The sequence below is a fragment of the Agelaius phoeniceus genome, chromosome 1, assembly GCF_051311805.1.
Source record: "Agelaius phoeniceus isolate bAgePho1 chromosome 1, bAgePho1.hap1, whole genome shotgun sequence".
Lineage (NCBI taxonomy): Eukaryota > Metazoa > Chordata > Aves > Passeriformes > Icteridae > Agelaius > Agelaius phoeniceus.
Genome location: NC_135265.1, coordinates 127,460,385 through 127,482,006, shown reverse-complemented (window position 1 = coordinate 127,482,006; position 21,622 = coordinate 127,460,385). Strand labels below are relative to the sequence as shown.

The window sequence follows — 21,622 nt, the reverse complement described above, 5'->3', positions numbered from 1 at the left end:
TAAACACAGAGCATTGTGTTAGTATAGTTTGTTCTATTGTGAAATATCCATTTATTAAAGAAGTATCACTTAAGCTCTCACTGTCTTTGTTTTTTTTACCGTCTTGTGTTACTATGGGGCAACTAAATAGAATTCAAGTTTTAATAGTGTCAGAGCTGTTTTAGTAGGTGAGTGTAATTTTCTGGGCAAATAACTATTTCAAAGGGGGCCTGAGCATCTAATGCCCTGTATGGAAGATACTTCTTAAAATCAGTCATCTAACATACAGAATTTCAGTTTCCAGCCTTCTGTTTGTCAATGCATTTTATTGCTTGGTTCAAAAATTGGGTATCTACTTTTACTCAGAACTGGCATGGCAGGTAGTTGAATTATGAGCAAAGGCCTTTTTTTCTGTTTTTTTTTTTCTTCTTCTAGCTTCTGTGAAGATAATTATATTCACCATAGTATTTCTGGTTCTTTGTGTAGTTTTGTCTTCAGGAACTGAGGCGGCAGTTTCCTGGAAGCCACAGAGTTAAACGATTAACTGGAATGAGATTTGAAGCCATGGAAAGGTAAAACCCGAATTTAAAAAAAAATGTACTTTCTCTCTGAACAAAATGTTTGCTCTTTCTTAAAAAAAAACATTCAGCCATTGCAGAATGGCAAAATAATGCTGGGCAGTTTCTTTATAGGAAATAACAGTGTCCATGATCATATTAAGATTTTTATTACATTTTTGCAGGTACTGTGCAGCATTTTATTTTTGCAATCTTCCCATCAGAGATCATATATTAGAAGGATCTCTTACTTCACAGCATAAACCATTATACAGTAGAACACTGCACAGTTTCTACATTCTACAGTAGAACACAGGTGAATTCTGTGAGGCCTAGGTTTCATCTCAGAGAGCTAGAGCAGCATATGAAAATCAGGCCCGCCGTTTTTTTTGCTTCAGCTGTTTCTTCTCTAGTCCTGTTTACTGCAGGGTGTAGCTCTTTACCCTTGTTTCCTAAATGTGGGTAAATGAATTTAAAAATGATTAAATCTATAGAGGTTTTACAGAAACAAATCAAACAACAAACAGAGTAGAATGGCTGAACATAAAATTCAGACTGACCTTTTTGAAATATCATTTAGAAGGGTTATAACATACTAAGTTCGACAGAAATTACTAAAATAATGAACAGATCAAAACTTTGCAGCTTTCCAAATGAATGACCTCAGGACTTGAGGATTAACTTTATTGTACACATTTCTCCTTGGATACATCTTTGTTGTCAACATTCTGTTCCATAGCACTTGTCTTGGGTGCTAAGAATGACTTCCAGTGCATTTGAATGATAAGAAATCTGTTCCATGCCACGTTTTGCACAGAGTTGGTGAGTTTGGAGCCTTTGGGCCATCTTGATAAAAAGGAATTGGAAGCACTGCCTAAATGCTTTTTTTAAAGATATTTACTTGGCATATGTTCTTCATCCATTACATTCTTGCAAAATTAGCTTTGAAAATGGTATTTGATATGAAACACTGATAAATGTCCATTGCTTGGATCAACGAGAGTGAATAAATGGACTCCATTCACAGGAGCTGTCTCAGGGCAGCCAGATGCTCTGTTTCACACTCACTTTATATAAGGTGCATATTTTTGAAGAATTTCCATTAAACTTAGCTCTCTTGTCTTCATTTTATATAGGGTAGGAAGACAGAGAATTACAGCAATTTTTCCCCCTTCCTGAAACCTATTCAGAAGTACAATGGATCATAATTCTGTTCAGGCTTATGTGTCTGCATTAAAGATGTTACTGCATGGGACCTGATCTTTGTGGGAGATAAGTGCTGCACAATCATGTGTGGTTTCACCAGTGAAGCACTATTGAGATCAGAATATCAAGGAACAGAGAAAGTAACAAAACCCGAAGTTTCATGTCCCTGGGTTTTCTCTAGAAGTCAGAGCAGAAAGAGGTTTCAGCTTGGGGTTATTTTGAACAGGAACCCATTTGCAGGTGCTCTAAGCCTTGCCCCAGAGGAGTGTGTCTGTCTCCCCCGACTAAAAAAGAAAGATTTAGGCTGCAGGCATCATGTTTCACTTCAATTGAAGTGAATTTACTAAGTTCTAAGTGACTTCTAGGATCTAGGGAGGATCCTGCTTTTCCCAACAGGAAAAGGAAACAGCGAAGACCATCCCCATAGACTGAGACATCCTGTAGACACTTGCTAATAAAAAGAATAACATTCTGGAGCTTCACCATGTAAAGCTGGGATTATGGCCATCAGATTCAGTCTTCTAAATGCATTTGACAAAACAGCAACTAACAGAGAACGCAAATACAGCATTTTACAGCACATCTGCTCAAGTCTGTAGCAGTCGCCTTCTGCTTGTTTCTGCTTTTGTGCTTCCTTTCACAGTAGTTCCTATACCTTAGGGTAGCTGGAGTGGACAGCTGAGCTCTGGTAGCATCAGCAGTGCTTAGGGAACAGGGCAAGTATGGGTAAATGAGTGTCTAAGGTGATGTCTAAGAAATATGAGTGTCAGAAGTCAGTCAGTAGTATCTGACAAACTGCTTGTCAAACTACACATGAAGAACACAATGTATGCCCTAGTTCTGTGGCAATAGCACAACAGCTGTGTAATGAAATGTGGTTTGGATTGAATTATTTCATTTATTGGGACTGTGTACACAGCTGACTGAACACACAGAGCTGCTTCCCAGAAGGTTTGAAGGTTTGACATGCTCATAGCACCGAAGTAACCTGTTTCAAGCACACTTCAGATAGCAGAATTAATTTGCTTCAGATAGCAAATAATAAAAGTGGGAAATGGAAAATGGTGGAAAATATTTTCTGTTAAGATTTATGTTATAATCTGTGGTAGACTCCTATAGGAATTTTTCCAGTTTCCTGTATGCAGCTACTTATACTTTTTAAAGTCACAACAGAAGGAACTTTACATGAAGTTTTAAGTTACAACAATGAAGTGGAATGTCATTATTTTGGATGGCTTTTCAAGTTTTGGAGTTTCTGTTTCTTGGGGGATATGAAAGGAGGAGTAGGGATGTGATGATTGAACCTATTCAGTAGACATCAAGAGAACAGGCAGGAGAGTGAGATGCTGGGTGTAAAATATCCCAAGTTGCTGCTGAAACAGTATTTCATGAAGCAATTTCCATGTATTTTTCTTAATTGGTGACAAAAAATACTGCTGTTCATACTAAGCACTCTCAAAATAATTTTCTATAAATATAGTTTGCTTAGTATATGTGTATTATACTTCAGTACAAAAAATGCAGGAGGGTTATTAGCTATTGCAGGGAGAGTCAAAACGCCAGAAGTTCTGTATTAGCAGAAATAAATGTGAATTATTTCTTTGTACAGGTATGATGATGCTATCCAGTTATATGACAGAATTTTACAGGAAGATTCAACTAATACAGTAAGTTTAAAAGATAATTCTAAACTGCACTGATGTGTTGCTTGAAATTGTGACTATATTTTCTGTTTCAGTGTGGGAAAATGTATCTGTATTGCTGTATTTGTTTCCTTTAGTTTGCTGTTCAAATAACCAATGTTACCATTTCATGATGGGAAGATGTGACCTAATACCTTCTTAAACACTGATTTTAGGAGACAGATTATAACTGGTGATCTTTCCAGAAGTCTGGTGTTTAGAGCTGGGCCTTTCAACTCTTTCATTTCCCAGAATATAGAGTATTTAAAAGACTAATATATAGTCTGTCACGTCTTCTATGCTTCTGTGCGTAATCTTACTTAGGGATTAACTGTTAATACACTCAGGTAGTGCTTGAATAGCAGGTATTTTGATTCATGTCTGGGACATTTTACTAGCTCTTGAATCAAAATGCATAAAGCATGCCAATTGTGTAAAACAAAATGTGAGACAGACTGTACTGTTCTTCTAAGCATTTTTTGAATACTGTTTGTAAAAGCCACTGTGAGCTTTTCGCTGCCAAAATAGAAGTCTAGAGAAACTCGTAGCAATATATTTTCATTGATGTTTTTTCTCTCAAGGATAAAACTTGAAATATGAAGAAACTATGGAGTTTCAGATTTTTTATAACATAGATATTTATTGGAAAATAAAAAAAATATTATTAATCATTGAGGGTGTGTTACTTGGTTTTGAGGAGCTGTCTGTTGGGTAAACTTCTGGGTAAATGTAATACTTGGGCTATTTCAGATGTTTTGGCAATCTCATGTTAATCTTCCTAGGTGTTGGTTGAACCTTTACCTTTCCTTGGTCAGCTTATTTTATGTGGTCTGCTATTCAGGAGGGGAAAATCCACAGAAACATTTTAAGCACTTGGACAACAGTGATAGGTTGAAGTCTGTCTGTTAGCAGTGCTAGAACTCACAGATTTTAAGCAAGGGTAAAAGGAACTATTTCAGTTCTTCACTGTTCTTTTTCACTCTCCCTGAAACAGTAGAGCTTAATAAGTTTTGAGCACAAGATGCATAGGTGTCCATTGTAAATGGTGGATTTTATCGCTGCATGGCCCAGAGAGTTTGACACGAAATCTTCGGAGTCGTGTTGGACCAATATGGAACCCATTTGCAGTGAAATCACAGAATGGGTCACCTTGGTACATGTTTTATGAACTTTTGCTGACACCAGTGGAAAATGGAGCATCATATTACAGTGACTTTTATGGACCACAGATCTTTGAAGTATACATTTTTGGCAGTTTTACTTTTTGCTCATCTCAACATAGCTAACATCATCTGAGGGCTTTGTTGGATGGCATTACAAAACAAAATTATATTTAAATAAGTAAAATGCATGATTGTTCCTTTATTTGAATTTTCTCCATAACCAAATCATAAAGATCCATAAACTTGTAATATTTAGAAGCAGATGTTGTAAATACTAGAACAGTTGTGTGGTTGAAGTTCTTAATTCTAATAATAGAATTGGAGAATGTTAAATGCAAAGGAAAGTTCCTTGCTATATAACTAGAATTGGTTGGGAGACGCTTGCATGTCAAGAGTGAAAGTTAAGTAAAAAGTTTTCGTAAGTTGTCATGTGTAGATTTCTTTGTGTCATTTACCTGTTAATTATTTCCATGCACACATGTGGCTGCTGTAGGAAAAGAAATATTTCAAGATTTTAGAAAAGCAACTGTTGCTGAGTTTGTCTTGGCATTCACCTAACTTTATAGGAATTTCTTCTGGTCTGCTGACACATGGAGTTGCTTATATGCATTAAATGTTTTGGCAAGTGCTTTAAGTGAAACATAGACATTTGTTCACACAAATCATGTAAAAATCATACTTTGCATTGACTGATCAAAAGGTAGCATGGAAAAAGATTTTTCCAAAAAATTACTTCTTTTAGACACATAGCAGAATTTTCCATTATAAAAAGTAAAGTTTGAACTCAAATTATGTAATGGACATTTACACTTTCATATGAAGTTTTGTTGCTGAAATTACATTAACAGTAATTGCTTAATTTCTTAGGATAGAATTCAAAATAGTCTTTATTTTTTAAAATTGGATAATCTCTAAGTTTTCTCTCACCCTGCACTTACTTTCTGAAAAAGATGACTCATTTGACAGTGGAACAGTGTTAATGTCACCTCAGAGATTTTGTTTCATTTTTCAAAGCATGTAGATGTTGAGTCATAGTCCTTTTTCTAAAGACTTTAATGAATGAAATGTGACTCTTGTGAAATGCATAGCTTGCATACATTTCAATAGGGTGAGAATTAGAATCTTTTCCATTCTTGTCTGTTTTGGTTGAAATGATGGCATGTTAGAGGTCAAGCTGACAGATTCCTCTTATTAAGGCTGCATATTATTTTCTATCATAGGGCTCTTTTATTAATTAAAATTTCATGTAGTGTCCAATTGAAAATGTTTATAGTGATGCAGAACATTGACTGATTTGTTTGTAGATCTTCAGGTAAAATGCTTATTCTGTTTCTCAGAACAAAATAAAAGAGAGTTATTGGTTTTTTTAGTAATGTTGGTAGAAAGGGGTTTTTCGTTTGTTTTTGCTCTTTATGTATTTAATTGAGAAATCCTTATCTTGCTCTGCTTTGGAGGAGAACCTTTTAGTTAGCTAAATATTTTTAATCAGTTGGGCTCTTTTTGAGGTAGTCTGTTCAGCAGAGCAGAGAAGCTTGTTGATGAGAAAGGAAATTGATTTCATGTATTCAAGACTTAGATTGGTGTCTAACCTGCTCCTGTCATCCTGCAGTTTCTCTTGATTATTCAGCTCAACCATCAAGAAGATTGCAGAGCACTTGGTCAACACTGGGGAAAATGATATAAGGCACAAAGTTCTGCCTTAATTCTAATCCACAGAACCTGGAGTCTTTATTAGGATAATTCTTCAGCTGGTTTTCTTGGCACTTTTTCAACCAAGCTTTTCATGCAAGATGCTCTGTCTGCTTCCTTAGCTTAGAACATAGTGGATAGTCTCATTACCATCATGGGTTTAGTCATATAATTGTGTGAATGAGGAATTTAAAATTTTTGTAGTGAAGCAGTGTTCTCATCAACTCTATTGTTTATAGGAGTGGGCAGGAACAAGTGTATGCTTATGGTCACATGCAGTTACCCTTTCTCTTATTATTTTGAGATTCTTTTTGTAGATGAGCTGGACATTTCAGAAGAGGCAGAGAGGCAGAGGAGGTGGTTGAATACCTCTGGAAATCCAGAATACTGGAAGATTCAGAGCAGTATCTTAGTACTTAGTGTCATGTAAATAGAAAGCAGTTATATACCATGAATATCTGAGTGCATCTCTTTCTGTGACTGTGCATTACTGCCATCTAGACTGTATAGGTAACCTTTCTTTCCCTACCTCCTTGCCTCCACTAAATAAGATGAGAATAATGAGCACTGAATTTGAGCACTGGATACCTGTTTATCACCTGAACTGTGATATTCCTTAAAACTGCTGCAGTAGCTGTGAATTAATTTTTAACAGGGACCTCCTGCGAAGATCTTGCAGCTTTGTACATTTATATACAGCTTGCTCTGAGTTGCAAAAGGGAAAACTGCTCACCAAATGAAACATCTACTAATGTGCTGAATTTTCCAAGGTGACATGTGTTTCCTTAAATAGCCACACTGCCAGGAAAGAGAGAACTAGACCTGAACATAGGTGTGTACAGTGATGGTTTTAAATGGAGTTGAAAAAGATAGCTTGGCACTGACTAACACAGGATGGAGTTGGTGAGAGTTGTGAAGAATGGCTGCTGCTACTTCAGTTAGTTCTCACTGAGGGCTCATGGGGAAGTTGGGAATGCACTATGTGGTCCTAAAAAAATGGAGTTTTTGCTTTTGACAGAGCATCATTTACCATTGCAGGGTAAATCTTCTTTTGCCTCATGTTCAGTCATGATTGGTGAAGTGAGAGAGCAGAATGCATTCCACCATTTGTCCCATGTTTTGTGTGCATAGCACTTTTAAAGGTTGATGGAGATTTTGTCTCTTGAAATTAAGTATTTGAGAGCAGAAGAGCAGCTGTACTGCAGTTGTGGCAAAAGTCCATTTTACTTGTCCTGGGTCTGGCTTTGACTTGTTGCAGATACCAGAAGTGTGTAAGAGCAGGGCAATGACAGTATGCTGTGGTCTGTTCTGCCAGTTTCTATTCATCTTCATGTTGCAGTTTTCCTGTGCCAGAAGTGTTAACTCTGTTTTTAATAGCTTTTCATGAAATTTCTGCTTGGATGTATTTTTAAACTTGCTTAAATTTGCCATGCCTACATCTACAACATAATTGAGAAATTAAATGTAATTTTTTAATGGATTGTGTAAATCTCCCATTTGTGGTTTTTATTCCATTCCCACACCTTCAATCTAACAATTTTATTTAATGACTCTGAATTTGCCTGTTACTGTCAGCAGTTGTTTTCACTTTATTAATACTCATGACTTTAGGGATTTTTTGCACTTTTTTTCCCTCTAAGCTAAGAAGTCCTAATGTGCAGCTGTTCTTGTTGCCATTCTGTGCCTCAAAACTCTGCTACTGTTCTCTGTGTCATTTCTGTGGTTTTTCCTATATTTGGGTGAGAAATGAGATGACTGAATGGCAGTCAGTATTAAAAATGCAGGAGCATTATGGACTTAAAAATAACAAAGTGATGCCATGGATGTATGCATCCGTAAGTGATGTCTCTTCTGTATTCTTTTCTGATCATTCCAATATCACAGTATTTTCAGTTTGGGGTTTTGGGGCAGGGTTTTTTGATTTTTTTAAGATGGTTTCTGAACACTGAATTGGTGTTTTATATAACTGTTTATTGCAAGTCCAGTATTTCCCTCCTAACCAGACAAACTCAGGTTTTTTGTGTACATTAAATTAGTATTGTTTGACCTTATATGTAGCCATTTATGTAGATTAAATTTCACGGGTCGTTTTATTGTGCTGGTAAAAGTATTCATTATGATTAATTATTGTGAATGCTACTCTTTGCAGTTGTCTTTTGTTCTTTACACTTAAATAAGTCCTTATCAACATTTAACTTTACATCACTATTAATTCCCTTGTTAGATCTCTTATCAAGAGTGCTGAGCAGTAGTTTTTAATACAGGTGATTCTGGGATTCTCAGTGCAGAGAACTCTTTTCTCTCTTTTATATCTTTTATATCTTTTTTTTATCTATCCATGTGAAGACCTTCCCTTGTTAGGCTGTGGTAACTCTAGTTTCCTTCAGAGCTTTCAGCTTTGAGGTGAGACATCTTGTTGAAATTATATTTTAAGTCAAAGATGACTTCTACATGGATCTTTATTCATCTATACTTAAGGACTCCTTGAAGAACTCCACTAGATAAGGGAAGCCTTACTTTTCGCTGTGTGAACTGTTCTTACTTTTTGTTGGTATGTAACAATTTTCATGTTTGCCAATTCCAGGTTTTAGCTTTTCAGCCTGTACAGCTCCTACCAATTTGCTCTATGCTGGTGTTAGACTTTATAGGTTGTTTATTGGATACAAAAAGTTATGTTTTACTTTGAGGGCAAAAGGGCAAAAGCTGCCCTAAAAGGGCAGCTTCAACCCAGTAGCTCTGTGCCTGCAAAGGTTTGCAAGATTTAACTGTCTTGCATGACTAACTTTGAAAAAAGTCTGGATTCTGGTAGGAATAAATTTGTTATTGTGGTTGTTTTTGATTATGTGCTGGTTTTGATAATGTGCTTTTTTGACATCTTTGTAATTTTTCCCTGTATCTCAGTTGAAGCTGTTTACACATCTGTTTTGATTTGCATATTACAATTTGAAGCAAACTGTTTCAGTGGATCAAATTCTTAGACCAAATACACATTTTCTAAAATGTTAAAAGAAAAGAAAAAATTCTTTTTAAGGTGAAAAGTATCGTGTGTTAAATCATGTAGTAGTTATACAGAAATTCTTTCCTAGGGGTCTCAATATTAGTAGTATTCTCCTACTAATACTATCTTTAGAGCCATGAAATTTAGAACAATGTTAGAGTCTCTCTTGGTATGTTTTACTAATGAAATGCAGAAGTTCATAAATGTTCAAGTCCTCACTTCCAGTCTACTTAATGCTAATTAAAAAGAATCATGACAAATGGAGGATTAGTTCTTATGCCAGATTGGGGATTACTAGTCTTTAAAAGAAATACCTTAGAAAGGTTCACTCCTTAAATAAATTTGTACATACTGAAGCAGCTTACTCCATATGATATTGATTCTTTAAGTATTTCTTTAAGATGCATATATGTTTCCATAAAGAATTATGGATTTACAGAATTAGCCAATAACCATTCTAGTATTTTTCTTTAAACTCTGGAAAATTGAGGGGGAAATCTGTGTCATAGTGTCTGCGTGGTCAAATTCTGCAGATCTTGTTACAGCACTGGAGGTTTTGCCTTTTCCTTTTTAGTTAGGTTGGAAGGAGAAAGAAGATTGAGTTAATTTAGTTGAGGCTTGTTCTAGGAGGTCTTACTGTTGTGATGTGAAAAACTGAAATGGATCCCTTGAATGCTATTTTTTAAATTTTTATCAATGTAATTGTTTGTGACTATTTTAGTAGGCTTCTTAGACTTCAAAATAATTTCAAGTCCCTGTATTTAAAAAATAATTTCGCAATAATATTCTTGGTGGACTTGAAATTAATAATTGAACAAATTTGTACTCTCAATTTTGCAGTTTTTTAGTATCTTCCAATAGGCCCCCTAAAAATAAGTTTGTGCTTTGAGATGTGAGGTTTTTGGTAAAGAGGGCCTTTAACATAGTGGAATATGAAATTCCCTGGTTTTCTTTTATCAGCTGGTTGTAAGGCAGGTAATAAATAGGAAATATGGTATAAATGTTAGGTAAAGCTTCTGAAGAATTGGTGTGAGTCTGGCTTTACTTAACAAATAACTATTTTTGTATGCTGAAGTGGTTATTAGTGTTGGCAGTGGTTCTGTGCAGTAAAGCATTTTGTTTAATTTTTATGGGAATTAATAAAAATTGATGTTATGAGTGTAAATTGCCATTAGTTATGCAGTTGTCCTCAGGATTCTCAGGAAACTGTGTGAGCTCCAGCTCACAGAGCAGCACTTGAACTGACTCACACAGTGAGCTCAGGAGCAATATAAATGAGAACAAGAATTAGAAGTTTACAGCACACAAACTGTGGTCCATGTTTTGTTGGTAATGCGGGCCTTTTTGTATATCTTTTTCTAAATGTACTGACTTCTGGAATTATTCAATTTTATTTTTATTTAAAAACTGATAGACTTCATGTTTGAAAGAAACTAGGAATAGGAACTCAGACAAAAAAGTCATTTGTGAATACCATTAAAAGCAACAGTAGTTTGTTTTCATGTCTTCATTTTTTCACCTGTCATATCAATCCTGTGAATCACTGAAAACCTCTTTGCGTATCTCTTGGCTTTATGACTTTAGTCATGTAATGGAAAAAGTTGGAATCTGCATTAAAAAAAACTCTGCATCCTCACTGAATTCTTTCCAGTGCTTTTAAAAAGACTTTCAGAAGTTCTGTGCTACTAGACAATATTTTGTTCTTCCTCAGGATGTTAGCACTGTTTTGAGTGGCTGAGCCTCTCTTTTGTAAACTTGGAGTTCTATGTAAATAAACTTATCTCCCAGCATTTTGAGGGTGAAGAGAGTGCAGATTTCAAGCCCAGATGTTGCTATATTTTTGGTGATGAGGAAGGTCGACAAAAAAGTTGTAAAAGTGTAATTTTGAATAAATTTCTTAGGATTTGGTGCAGCAGGGAGATTCTGTCAGATGTGAATGTAACTCATTTAATTCCTAAGTGCTATCGCCAGAATATGTTAATTGTGTCTGATGCTTTTGTTCTTGTGATTTGATTGCATTAGATTACATGCTTGCTATAGGTAAACATCAGCTTGTATTTGTGACTAGAAATAGTTGTAGCTTTTCATAAATTAATGTCTTGAGGCTCCTGTGATTTATGTTACTTGTGAGTGCAGTGGTTAAGAAATAAAGCAGCTATGGAAAAAAATCTGTTTCCAGACTCTCTTGGAGGACTGACTTGGATGCAGTTGAAGAAGTTGCATTAGAAACAGAGAGTGACTTATGTAGACTGTTCCTGTTTGCCATTGCAAATTAAGTTTTCATATGCATTGATTGATTTTATGTATTTAGTTCTCAAGGGTTTACTTTAATCAGGCCCTTGATTTCTTTAAATTTTGAAAATAACTGCGTTGTTAATCCAAGAGCTACATTTAAAAAGCTACATTTATAAAGTCAATAGTCTGTTACCTGCTAAAACTCTTCTGTCTTCCTAGGCTGTAATTACTTGATGCATTCCTTTGGCTGTGTACATTGTTATCCCCACTTTTCCTCTTTTCATGTTTCAGGCTCAGTGGGCTGTGTATAATGTCAGCTTTGGGTAGTGGGTTAACACTGCCCTGGTGTTCTCACCATAGAAGGGGGTGACCTGCTTTAACAATTGCTTTGAGAACTCCATAAAATGTGACAGCAAACAATGGTTTGGTTGAGGTTTTTTTGGTTGTTATTTTGTGGTGTTATTTTGTTTTGCTTGTTATAGCAGCATGATAAACATGTGGGATTATTCTTTTTGAATTTAAAGAAAATAAGTTTAATTACGCTGTTATCTTTATTTTTAGAAAAGCAAAAATGAAATAGAGAGTGTGTTATTGTTACAGTAATAAATGTGTCAGCAGTTAAAATTTCCTGTTATGGCTTTTAGCCAGATGTCTCCCAGTAAAAGTAGAATGATGTATGTAACTTCACAGGTTGCAGTTTGACAAAGGAAAAGTGGAAACCACACTTGTTGTGTTCTAATTTGGCCTCTGATTAGTCTTCTCTCTGTGTTTTACATTTAGTCAGAAGGGTGAAATATTTTTTTCCTCCCTTGAGTTGTTTTCTCTGAATTTCCATTGAATACTTATTTGGGAGGGAGATAAAGGGAATGAATTAAAAGGAAATTAATTAAATGTCAAAAGCATTTTTAGCTTTTCTGTTTTGGTGCTTGAAGTAATTTACCACCTCTTGGAAGTAATTGATTTGCTCATAATGGATTAAAGGATAAAAAATTATTTAGGAGAGTAGTTATGTTTAAAATGCTGTAAATATACAAGAACTCTTGTAGGGTATATGTGACTGTGAACTTAGGGTACATCATGAAGAAGGTTATTTCAGAGCTATCTGAAATTCAAATATTAAAATTGTTCAATGTTTTGTTGAAGAGTTGTCCTATCAAGGCTTCTGAGAGATGATACCCAACTATATAAACTCTTTAGAAGATATGAAATAGAATGAGAGCTATGAAGGGGATAAACAGTGGGATTCAATTACTAGAGAAGTGTGCTTCATATTTTTTGTCATTATCTCATGGAGAAATGACAAACAAGAGGGTGTGTGTGCATGTTGACATCACGGACACCAGACTGTGTTGTCTCATGTCTGACCACAGTAGTTGTGGTCACCCAAGAGCACGGGGATTAGAGGCAAGGAAGGAGGCTGATGGCATTCCTTTTTTGAGTTATGTTCTGCTGGAATTGTGTTTTCCTCCCATTTGGTCAGATTTCTGATCTGATGACTTTCAGGCTGGCTGAGGTGTACTGTTTGCTCCCAGCTGGGAAGACTCCTTTGTTTTGAATCACACCTCAGGTGTATGTTGATATTCAGTTGGTTTGAGCATGGTCCTGGTAACATCAAGGTCACAGGTTCAATCTCTGTAAGGACCATTTCTTAAGAGCTGGACTCAATAAGATTCTTGTGAGTCCTGAAAACTGTAGTCAGCATCATTCAGAAGCTGGAATATTGGAATAAAGTACAGAATAATCAGCTATTACAATCCTCTATATCTTTCCTCCTTCTGGTCTCTGACTTTTATGGACTTCAAAATTTAAATATATTAAAATTCTTATAATTCATTTTTATGTTATTTAAGTTGAATTATGTTTTCTATCCACATATGAAAGTACTGCTCAGTTTTTGGCATTGAAATAGAGATTTTGTAGTCCCTTTAAATTGCAGAGCCTACTTTGTGCTCCAAGAATGATGAGAGACTTGTTTAGGGAATTGGTGTGTATTTAGCATTAGTTAAAGGTGCCATTCAGCACTTCAACAGGAATATTTTATAGTGGCTGAAAGCCACACTTACACAGGGACAACCAAGATGCATCTGTGGCATTCTCTAGGACTCAGTCACCGTTTCTTCTCTACAGTCATAGATCTTGTGAATGACAAGGTGGGGGTAGTTGGAATGGTTGAAGATTAGCATCCCCTGCTGTTTTGTAATTATCAGAATCTGGACAGTCATTTATTTGAATGAAATAACGCGTACAGTTTGTGCCTCCAAAGAAAAGCATACATAATGTGATTGTAAGAAGAGGTTTTCAGTCTCTCAGTGGGATGTGATAGGGTATGTTTATAAACCTCAACCTAGCAGTGTCTCTGCAGTGGAATTCCACTGGTATTGAGATAATAATTTGCACAGTCAAATTGCTTTCCTTACAAAAACCCAGGGAATTATGAGGCCTAATCCTTTATTAATGTCAACCCATAGGCAGCAAGAAAGCGTAAGATTGCCATTCGAAAAGCCCAGGGGAAAAATCTCGAGGCCATCCGAGAGCTGAATGAGTATCTGGAACAGTGAGTGTCTCTTACAAGAATACGATTGTGTTTTGCTATTCTGATAAATCTTTTTAATTAAAGTGGAATTTGCATTTAATTTACGCTTTTGCTTCAGTGCTAGTCATTTACAGAATCCCTTGCACATTCTTTCTTTTTTTCCTTCTTCCCTCTCTTGTATCCTCTATACAGATTTGTTGGTGACCAAGAAGCTTGGCATGAACTTGCAGAACTTTACATCAATGAACATGAGTAAGTTGTTTGCTAAGTCTGCATAAAAAATGTTAATTTGAAACCCAGTCTGTGTAAGTCAAAAACCACAGTGATTTTTTTTTAAGGACTAATGTTACAAAGTATGTTGTCTCATTTCCAATATACTAGGCCTCAACTGGAAATAATTACCAAGCTTATTTGGCTACCAAATACTTTTAAAAGGCATTTGTTTGTCAAACAAAAGGAGTTTACTTAATTACCTGTTATGTTTCAGTAGTTCTTAAAAATCTGATATTTAAAAGAAGTGGTTTGAGTGCAGCAGTAAAAAGCAGATACATCCCATCATTTTTTGTTCATGTTATGTATTTTACTTGTTAGAGATGTTAAATTCCCTACTTCTAAAATCAGTTGATCCCAGCAACCGATATTCCAATTTTCTTTTAGCCTACCTCTCCCAGAACTTTTAGTAACCTCTTAAAAAAAGCCAACAAAGCAAAACATGGATCCAGAGTTGGAGGCATCTGGTCGCCTGGGTACAAAACCCAGTGCGATCAAGAATGCTGAATGTTGTAGTAACTTGCTTATTGGATATTTAATGTTTTTGTTAGCTTTTTTTATTGCTGTAGTGACAGGAGGAAATCCCAGTGTGAGAGGATTAGCTCCAAAGCCTTAGTGCAAGTTTTCTAATATCACAGCATTAATTCAAACCTCCACCAAAAGGCGTATCTTTTTTTTTCCCCTTTTTCTTTGGTTCTTCAGGCCAGCCTGAATTATATCACAATTGTTTCCTTCTTTCCTTTTAAGAGGGTAGTAAAGGAATCAAATTGTCAAGGAAGAAATAGCCATTCTCACCCTGAGGGAAAAATTGTTCCTCAATCACCTCTCCTTGCACCCCATTCTCAAAGAAAATAGTTATTAAACTCTTTTAAATGATGACTTCAGGAATAAACTAGAATTTTGATACCCACACTTCCATTTGTTTGGGGAAATCTACCAGCCACTTTTCCAAGAAAATAGCTATTAAAAAAAAAATTGGCTGGAAAGATATTTAAGCTTGTCAAATCTGTCAGTACGAAAGTGAATGATAGAGTGGTTCAAACATACGTATTCCATTATTGGGTTGGGTTTTTTTGCTATAATCTTTATTATGAAATTGTGCAATAAAACCCAAGAAAGAAATTGCTTTTGCTTGTATTTGTTTTGGTCTGTAATTCCAATAAAAAGCAATATGTAGAACTTCAGTTCATGGAAAGAATTCATTGTCCTCACTATACTTCCATAAGCATCATTATTATTATTTGGTAATAGGGAAAAATCAGGCTCTTGGCTAAAAGCAACTAAAAGTTAAGTTTTAAAAAAGAAGGCAGTTCCTCATTTTATATGTTTTATCAGGGTCACAAGTCACAGAGCTTGTGAAATCACCATGCTCTCATTTTTGTTCATAAATACAAGTAGATGTACAAGGTTTACACAGTCCTCAGTTCTACCCTGTTCTGCAGTGAGGACTCTGGCTCCTGCTTTTGGAGAATGAGGTGGCTGCCCTTTTATCTCCAGATTAATAAATTATACAGATACATGACAATCATAACATGCACTGGAGAAAACCACAACATATTTATTTTAGGATACAAGATTTTACAGATAATATGGCTTAATATGGTCTCATAATTGCTAAATTGCTTTTACTGCAATATTAAATATCTACCCACACTGTCATTATAAACCTTGTATCTCTGAATTTTGGAATCCTATGGCATAAACTGAGTAATAGTGCTATCACATATCACTAAATGATGCAAATTCTGCAGACAGTTCTATTTGAAAGATTACAAAATTAAGATTCTTCACAATAAACCTGCATTTTGAGCTTGACTTCCTAATTATTTCTGAAAATTTTCACTAAGAAACTCAAGGACTAGCCTTCTCAAATTATAAGGATTTGCCCATTTGGAGAGGTTCAATGCTATTTTCATACATAGATTTGGAGTGTTTGAATTTTAGAACTGTTCTTAGTGTGGTTTTTTTTGTCTCAATTCTATGGTTACCTGTTGGCAGGTAAAGTTAATTGACAGTGTAAATGCTGTGATCAGTAGCTGCATTTATGAATCCTCCGGTAGTTGAATTTTCTTAGGAAAAAAAGGAATTATTTTGTAGTTTCAGTTCAGTGTCTTAAAATACCTAATACCTGTTTCTACTCATCACTAATGCTGATAAGAAACAGCACTTATTAATAAGAGATGTATATATTAAATGTTTTTCATGAGCTGTTCCAGTTATACCTAGACCATTAGATTTTGTGTATTTCCCCCCTGTCTATGATATTAAAAAAACCAACTTGGTTCTAAACTTTATTTTTAAATGAAGCATTTTAATTAATTGTGAGTCATGTGATTTTATGGGGGGAAAAGTAAGACTTGTATTGTGGTGTAAAAAAACTGAAGCAAAGAGCTGTGTACTCGTGTCTCATTTTATCACTGTTTTTGGTATTCCACAGCTATGCAAAGGCAGCCTTCTGCTTAGAGGAGCTTATGATGACTAATCCACACAACCACTTATATTGTCAACAATATGCTGAAGTAGGTATTTCAGAAAAATCAATTACTTCTGATTACAATTTCTGGTTTTATGTTAGAGAAGTGGTGAAAATGGTTTCTTTAATTTTTCCCTAGGAGATTTTAAGAGTTCACAGAGAATGCTAACGTCTCGTAGAACTGAACATGTTCTGAAAACTCTGTTTTCATACTCAGTGACTCAGTCACAGTGTGACTAAGCTAAATATAACAGGGGAAGAATTATTCAAGATAAAAGCTAATTTTAAATGAACTCTTCTTACTGAAGTTTTTATGCACTTTTCAAAAAAGTGCTTGAGAAGCTAAACTTTTCTACAACAATGCTGCCTAGGAGGTTATGATACATTGCCTGTTGCTGTGGACTCAGATCTTGGAATCCACATACTAAATTCTGCCTGAAGGAGCTCTAGTGGAAGAGAGGTAAAAGCTAGAGGTAAAGTTAGAAGTTTTAACTCAAGATTTTAACCATTTGAATTTTCATTTTCTTTCCAGATTATTTTTTCCCCTAAACGATACTGTTAACTGCTTAGAATAGATTTAATTTGTTTAGTTAACATGGGTAGAATTCGATTGACATTAAAACTTGAAAGCCTAAGTAGCTTTCTCATAGAAAGACTTTGAAGCATATCTTCTAGTATTTATACCTCTTTTTGTTGATCTAATATCTGGAAAAATTAATAGAAAAACAATGGAGTAATCCTCTAAACTTTGTGTGCTATTTTGAATACATAATGAAAGGCATTGTGTTGTTTTGTGAACTGTTTCCATGCATGCTGTGGGAGAATAGTGTCAGTATGGATTTCTAGTAGTCAGAATTAGGATTTAAAGTTTGTGTTACTTTTCATAAGACACAGTCCCAAGCTTTCAGGTATTTATAGGTGAAAAATCTTGTAGCAATGCATTAATGAAATTAATGCTGGGTTTTTTTTCTCTTATAGTTAAATATTTTTAAATGTATACATTGTGAAGAACTTGGATTTCTCCCAGGCCAGTATTTGGCCTTTGATAGGACTCACCTGATTTGAAATGTCATGTGAAACAAACTTGGAGTGAATTTTTGTAATATCATTGCTCCAAAGTGATTGCCTGAGGTATGAATGGCATGCAAGTTTCAGGCATTTACCATTTTTACAGGTTAAATACACTCAGGGGGGGCTTGAAAACCTTGAGCTGTCAAGAAAGTATTTTGCACAAGCACTGAAGCTTAACAACAGAAATATGAGAGCTCTATTTGGACTTTACATGGTAAGCATAATTATGTATTTTCCATGTTATCATTCTGAATATGTTTATGCATGCATATTATCCTTTGCCATTTGCTGTTTTCCCCCTGATTTTTAACTTAATAGCTCAGATTATTAGCACTGTTTTAAAATATGGGGTATTTTTCATACCATTGGAGTATGGATAATTTTGTGCTAGTAATTACTCCTTACTGAAGTGCTCTTCACCTTTAAGTCTTGCCTGTATTTTCAAAAGAATTATTGTTATTGGCATGGGAAGGTAACTTGAAAAAGGATTTAAAGTCATACATCCTCTCTGGAAGATGATGAATTGCTGAAAAACACCAGCACAGTAGCAGTGATTCCTTGCACAGTGGATTTATTTATATAAGTAAAAAACTTTGTTTGGTTCCTAAGTAATATTTTTTATTCTTTCAGGTGAGGGTGAGCATATTTTATCTAGAGTCTTATCTGCTTCTAAAATGTGTTTTCTGATGCTACAGGGAAAATGTCATGTTTTTAATGGCAGCTTGGACATACAAGTAATGTATTTTATATTGTCTCTGGTAAAAAATTGGATGTGGAAAACTAATTCATAACTCTCACTTTAGGAGAAGCAAATTGGATTAGCTGATCATGTCCAGGTTTGGTTCTTAACTCAGTACAGAACTGAACTGAAGTCTAATGTAGCTTTAAATAGAGCAAACAATAGTTTAAAAAGTCTAGCAAATTCCTATCTGGATGCTGCTTGCTGGTAACTTTTAAATATTTTTTTGTCTTTTTCCGTTATCACTGTGCATGGGGCTTGGACTGTAAGGATGCTCAGTGTTCTCAGCTTATTTCATGCACATAAATTTTATAATTACACTGGGTTTTGTTTTTATTTTGTTGTATTCCTAGTCTGCCAGTCATATTGCTTCCAATCCAAAAGCAAGTGCAAAAATGAAAAAAGATAATATGAAATATGCCAGCTGGGCAGCAAACCAAATAAACAGAGCATACCAGGTTAGTACTTCATTGCTTTATGATACTCTTAACTTGCTCTATAGTTCTTTTCTGCACTTTTATCAGCTGCTTTTCAAGAGGTTAAATATGGCATGTAAATCAGCATAATCTGCTTGGATTTTTTTACATTCTACTTCTGTTTGATTTTCTGGAAACCTTAATTAATAAAAGGTTAAGTTTTCCCGGAAACCTTAATTAATAATTTTACAGTTACTAATTGCTATCATTTACTTGATAACTTTAAACATATTTTTCCTACTAGCATTAACTGAATGTACATTACTGTAATATTGACCTTCAAGACTTGGTTCTACAGCTATTTTGGTAAAACTTGGTATGTCTTAATTGTTAGAGTGACTTTGTTATCTACTTCTGCTTTACTAGAAAACAAATGAAAATTCTAGGATTTTTGTTTTCCTTGAGTTTACTCTAACCTTTCAAAATCATATTTAATTGCCTTAATATTTGTGACTGAAGTTGGTTTTGTGTAGTTTTGTAGAGAAGTGCTCATTGAGTTGTGAAAACGTAGATTTTGTAGGCCATAATCAAAGCTTGCTGAAGTCATTGGGAGTCTTTCCAACTTTTCAAAAAGTTATGTGTAAATTTTTATATTTCCTGTTGTATTATAAGCCTCTATTTCTTTCTATAAGTATGAGTGAAAACATGTTTTAGCTCATAGACTCTGCTGTCTGTGTATCCCAAATATATTATGTGTATTTGACTCCCTTACGGCTATTCTTAACAATCTGCCAATCAAAGTTTATATATAAGTAATCCTGGACATCAACATCATACAGTCCAATTCTTCCCAGAACTTTTTTGTTGAGGAAATGTATTGATATTAAATGCAAAGACTGTATACATGTAGTAGCTCTTCCTAATCCCTGCAATATTTCAGTATTGGAACACAACATTTAATTTTTTTCTTCTTGCTACTATTTCACAGTTAATTCGACCAAATGGCCTTTTTACAAGCAGCACCTATTAGGGAATTCAATTAGATTTTCCTTTTACAGACAGTGCAGTTTTCTTAATATTTAACTGTATTTCAGTTCCTTGCCAAGCATGCAGCTTCTTGTGGCTGATTTTGATATATTCCAAGTTAGAGATATTTTCCATTTCTCCTACTTGGCCCTGTAGCTTCTGACTGCACAGTGAAGAGCATTGTATCCCTGGGGACATACAGAAGCATGTTTTAATATATGCCTAAAGTTTATTTCTCTTCTGCTCTTTAAATCGCTCTGCTTTTCAGTAATAAACCATTTACCAGCTCATGATGGTAAGGTGTGTATGAATTAACTACCTTGTCTGATGTTTCATAAATAACCAAGGCTTCTTTTGACTTGAAGTATGCCTGACATTCCTGTAAGCACAGTGCAGATGGAAAATTCAAGTATTGCAGGACTAAAACCAAAAAAAACTCCAAAACCCCCCAAAAACAACAACAAAATACCCCACAAAAACAACAACAACAACAAAGCAATCCAAAGAAACAAAAAAACCCACCAAACCCTAACACAAATCCAACCAAAACAACCAACCACTTACAAAAAAACGTTCAAGAATGGAATACACCATGGATTCATAATTGACAGAACAAAACAGGTTTTAAAAGATGTGTGAATTTTTAGTGAAAAGCAGTATTCCATGTTTTACATCTTAGTAAAATCAACTAGATTAGAGTAGGTTTGCATATGTTTTAAGTAAATATTGTGACTGGAGTTCAAAGTACTGGTAGAGACTTGTTAGCACTTCTGGGAAACAGTCCCTTTCAGGGTGCATCAGGGTGGAAATTTGAAACTAGTGAGGGCCATGGAATGGCCTAGAAGACCTGGAAATAGGCATCTCCTGGTTCTAAATATAATGGATGTTGAATTGTGACAGTTTCTAGTTAACTGATTCCCGTCCAGATAAGCACACCTGTTGGGTTTTTGGGGTTTTTTTTCCTTCTTTTCTGTCCTCATGGCTTTCTGTTAACATCATAATGTCTCTAATAAAACACTAATTTTTTGGGAGAGGTGTGGTGCTGGGGGCATTTTTAAGTGCAGGGGTTTAGGACTATATATGCCTCCTTTTCTGCTCTTGTTAGCTGTTTGGGATATGAAGTGAAGAACACCGTGTGCGATGAGAATCTTAGGGGAAATTCAGCTCTCGAGAAAATGAAAATGCTGAAGCTCAAGCCAGGATTTGGCAAATAAATGGGGTGAATACCCCCATTCCCCTTCCCAGAAGCACCACAAGAAGCTCCAGTGAGCACAGCTGGGCAGGACATCCCCAGGCCAACCCCCCTGGGTTGTTACAGTGCTGCAGAAGCCTTTGGCTACTCCAGTCTCTGTGCCAGAGAGTCAGAGCATCAAGCAGCTACAGCCAGGGGTGTTAGGTGATGCAGTAGGTGGCAGTCACCCAATGAGTCAGTGCTGATTTGTTGCTCCCTCGGTGAGCTGAGCAGTTGGAAATTGTCACCATTTGGACCTGAGGATGAAACCTTGGTCACTTAGTGCCAAGGGAAACTCTTACAGTGTTCCTGCCTTAGACAGGTTTTAAGCTGGATATTTATATGATCTCTATA

General features: G+C 35.4%; 1 protein-coding gene across 1 annotated transcript in view; it reads left to right on the top strand.

Annotated features, from left to right (window-relative positions):
• The window catches only part of EMC2 (ER membrane protein complex subunit 2), a 37,718-nt gene that overhangs the window by 10,650 nt on the left and 5,446 nt on the right, over positions 1-21,622 (top strand). Inside the window, exons 4-10 of the mRNA XM_054644224.2 lie at positions 466-551; positions 3,352-3,409; positions 13,978-14,063; positions 14,235-14,294; positions 16,750-16,831; positions 17,960-18,070; positions 18,949-19,053. Of these exons, the coding sequence (XP_054500199.1) occupies positions 466-551; positions 3,352-3,409; positions 13,978-14,063; positions 14,235-14,294; positions 16,750-16,831; positions 17,960-18,070; positions 18,949-19,053 (588 nt within the window). The remainder of the gene's footprint in view (positions 1-465; positions 552-3,351; positions 3,410-13,977; positions 14,064-14,234; positions 14,295-16,749; positions 16,832-17,959; positions 18,071-18,948; positions 19,054-21,622) is intronic.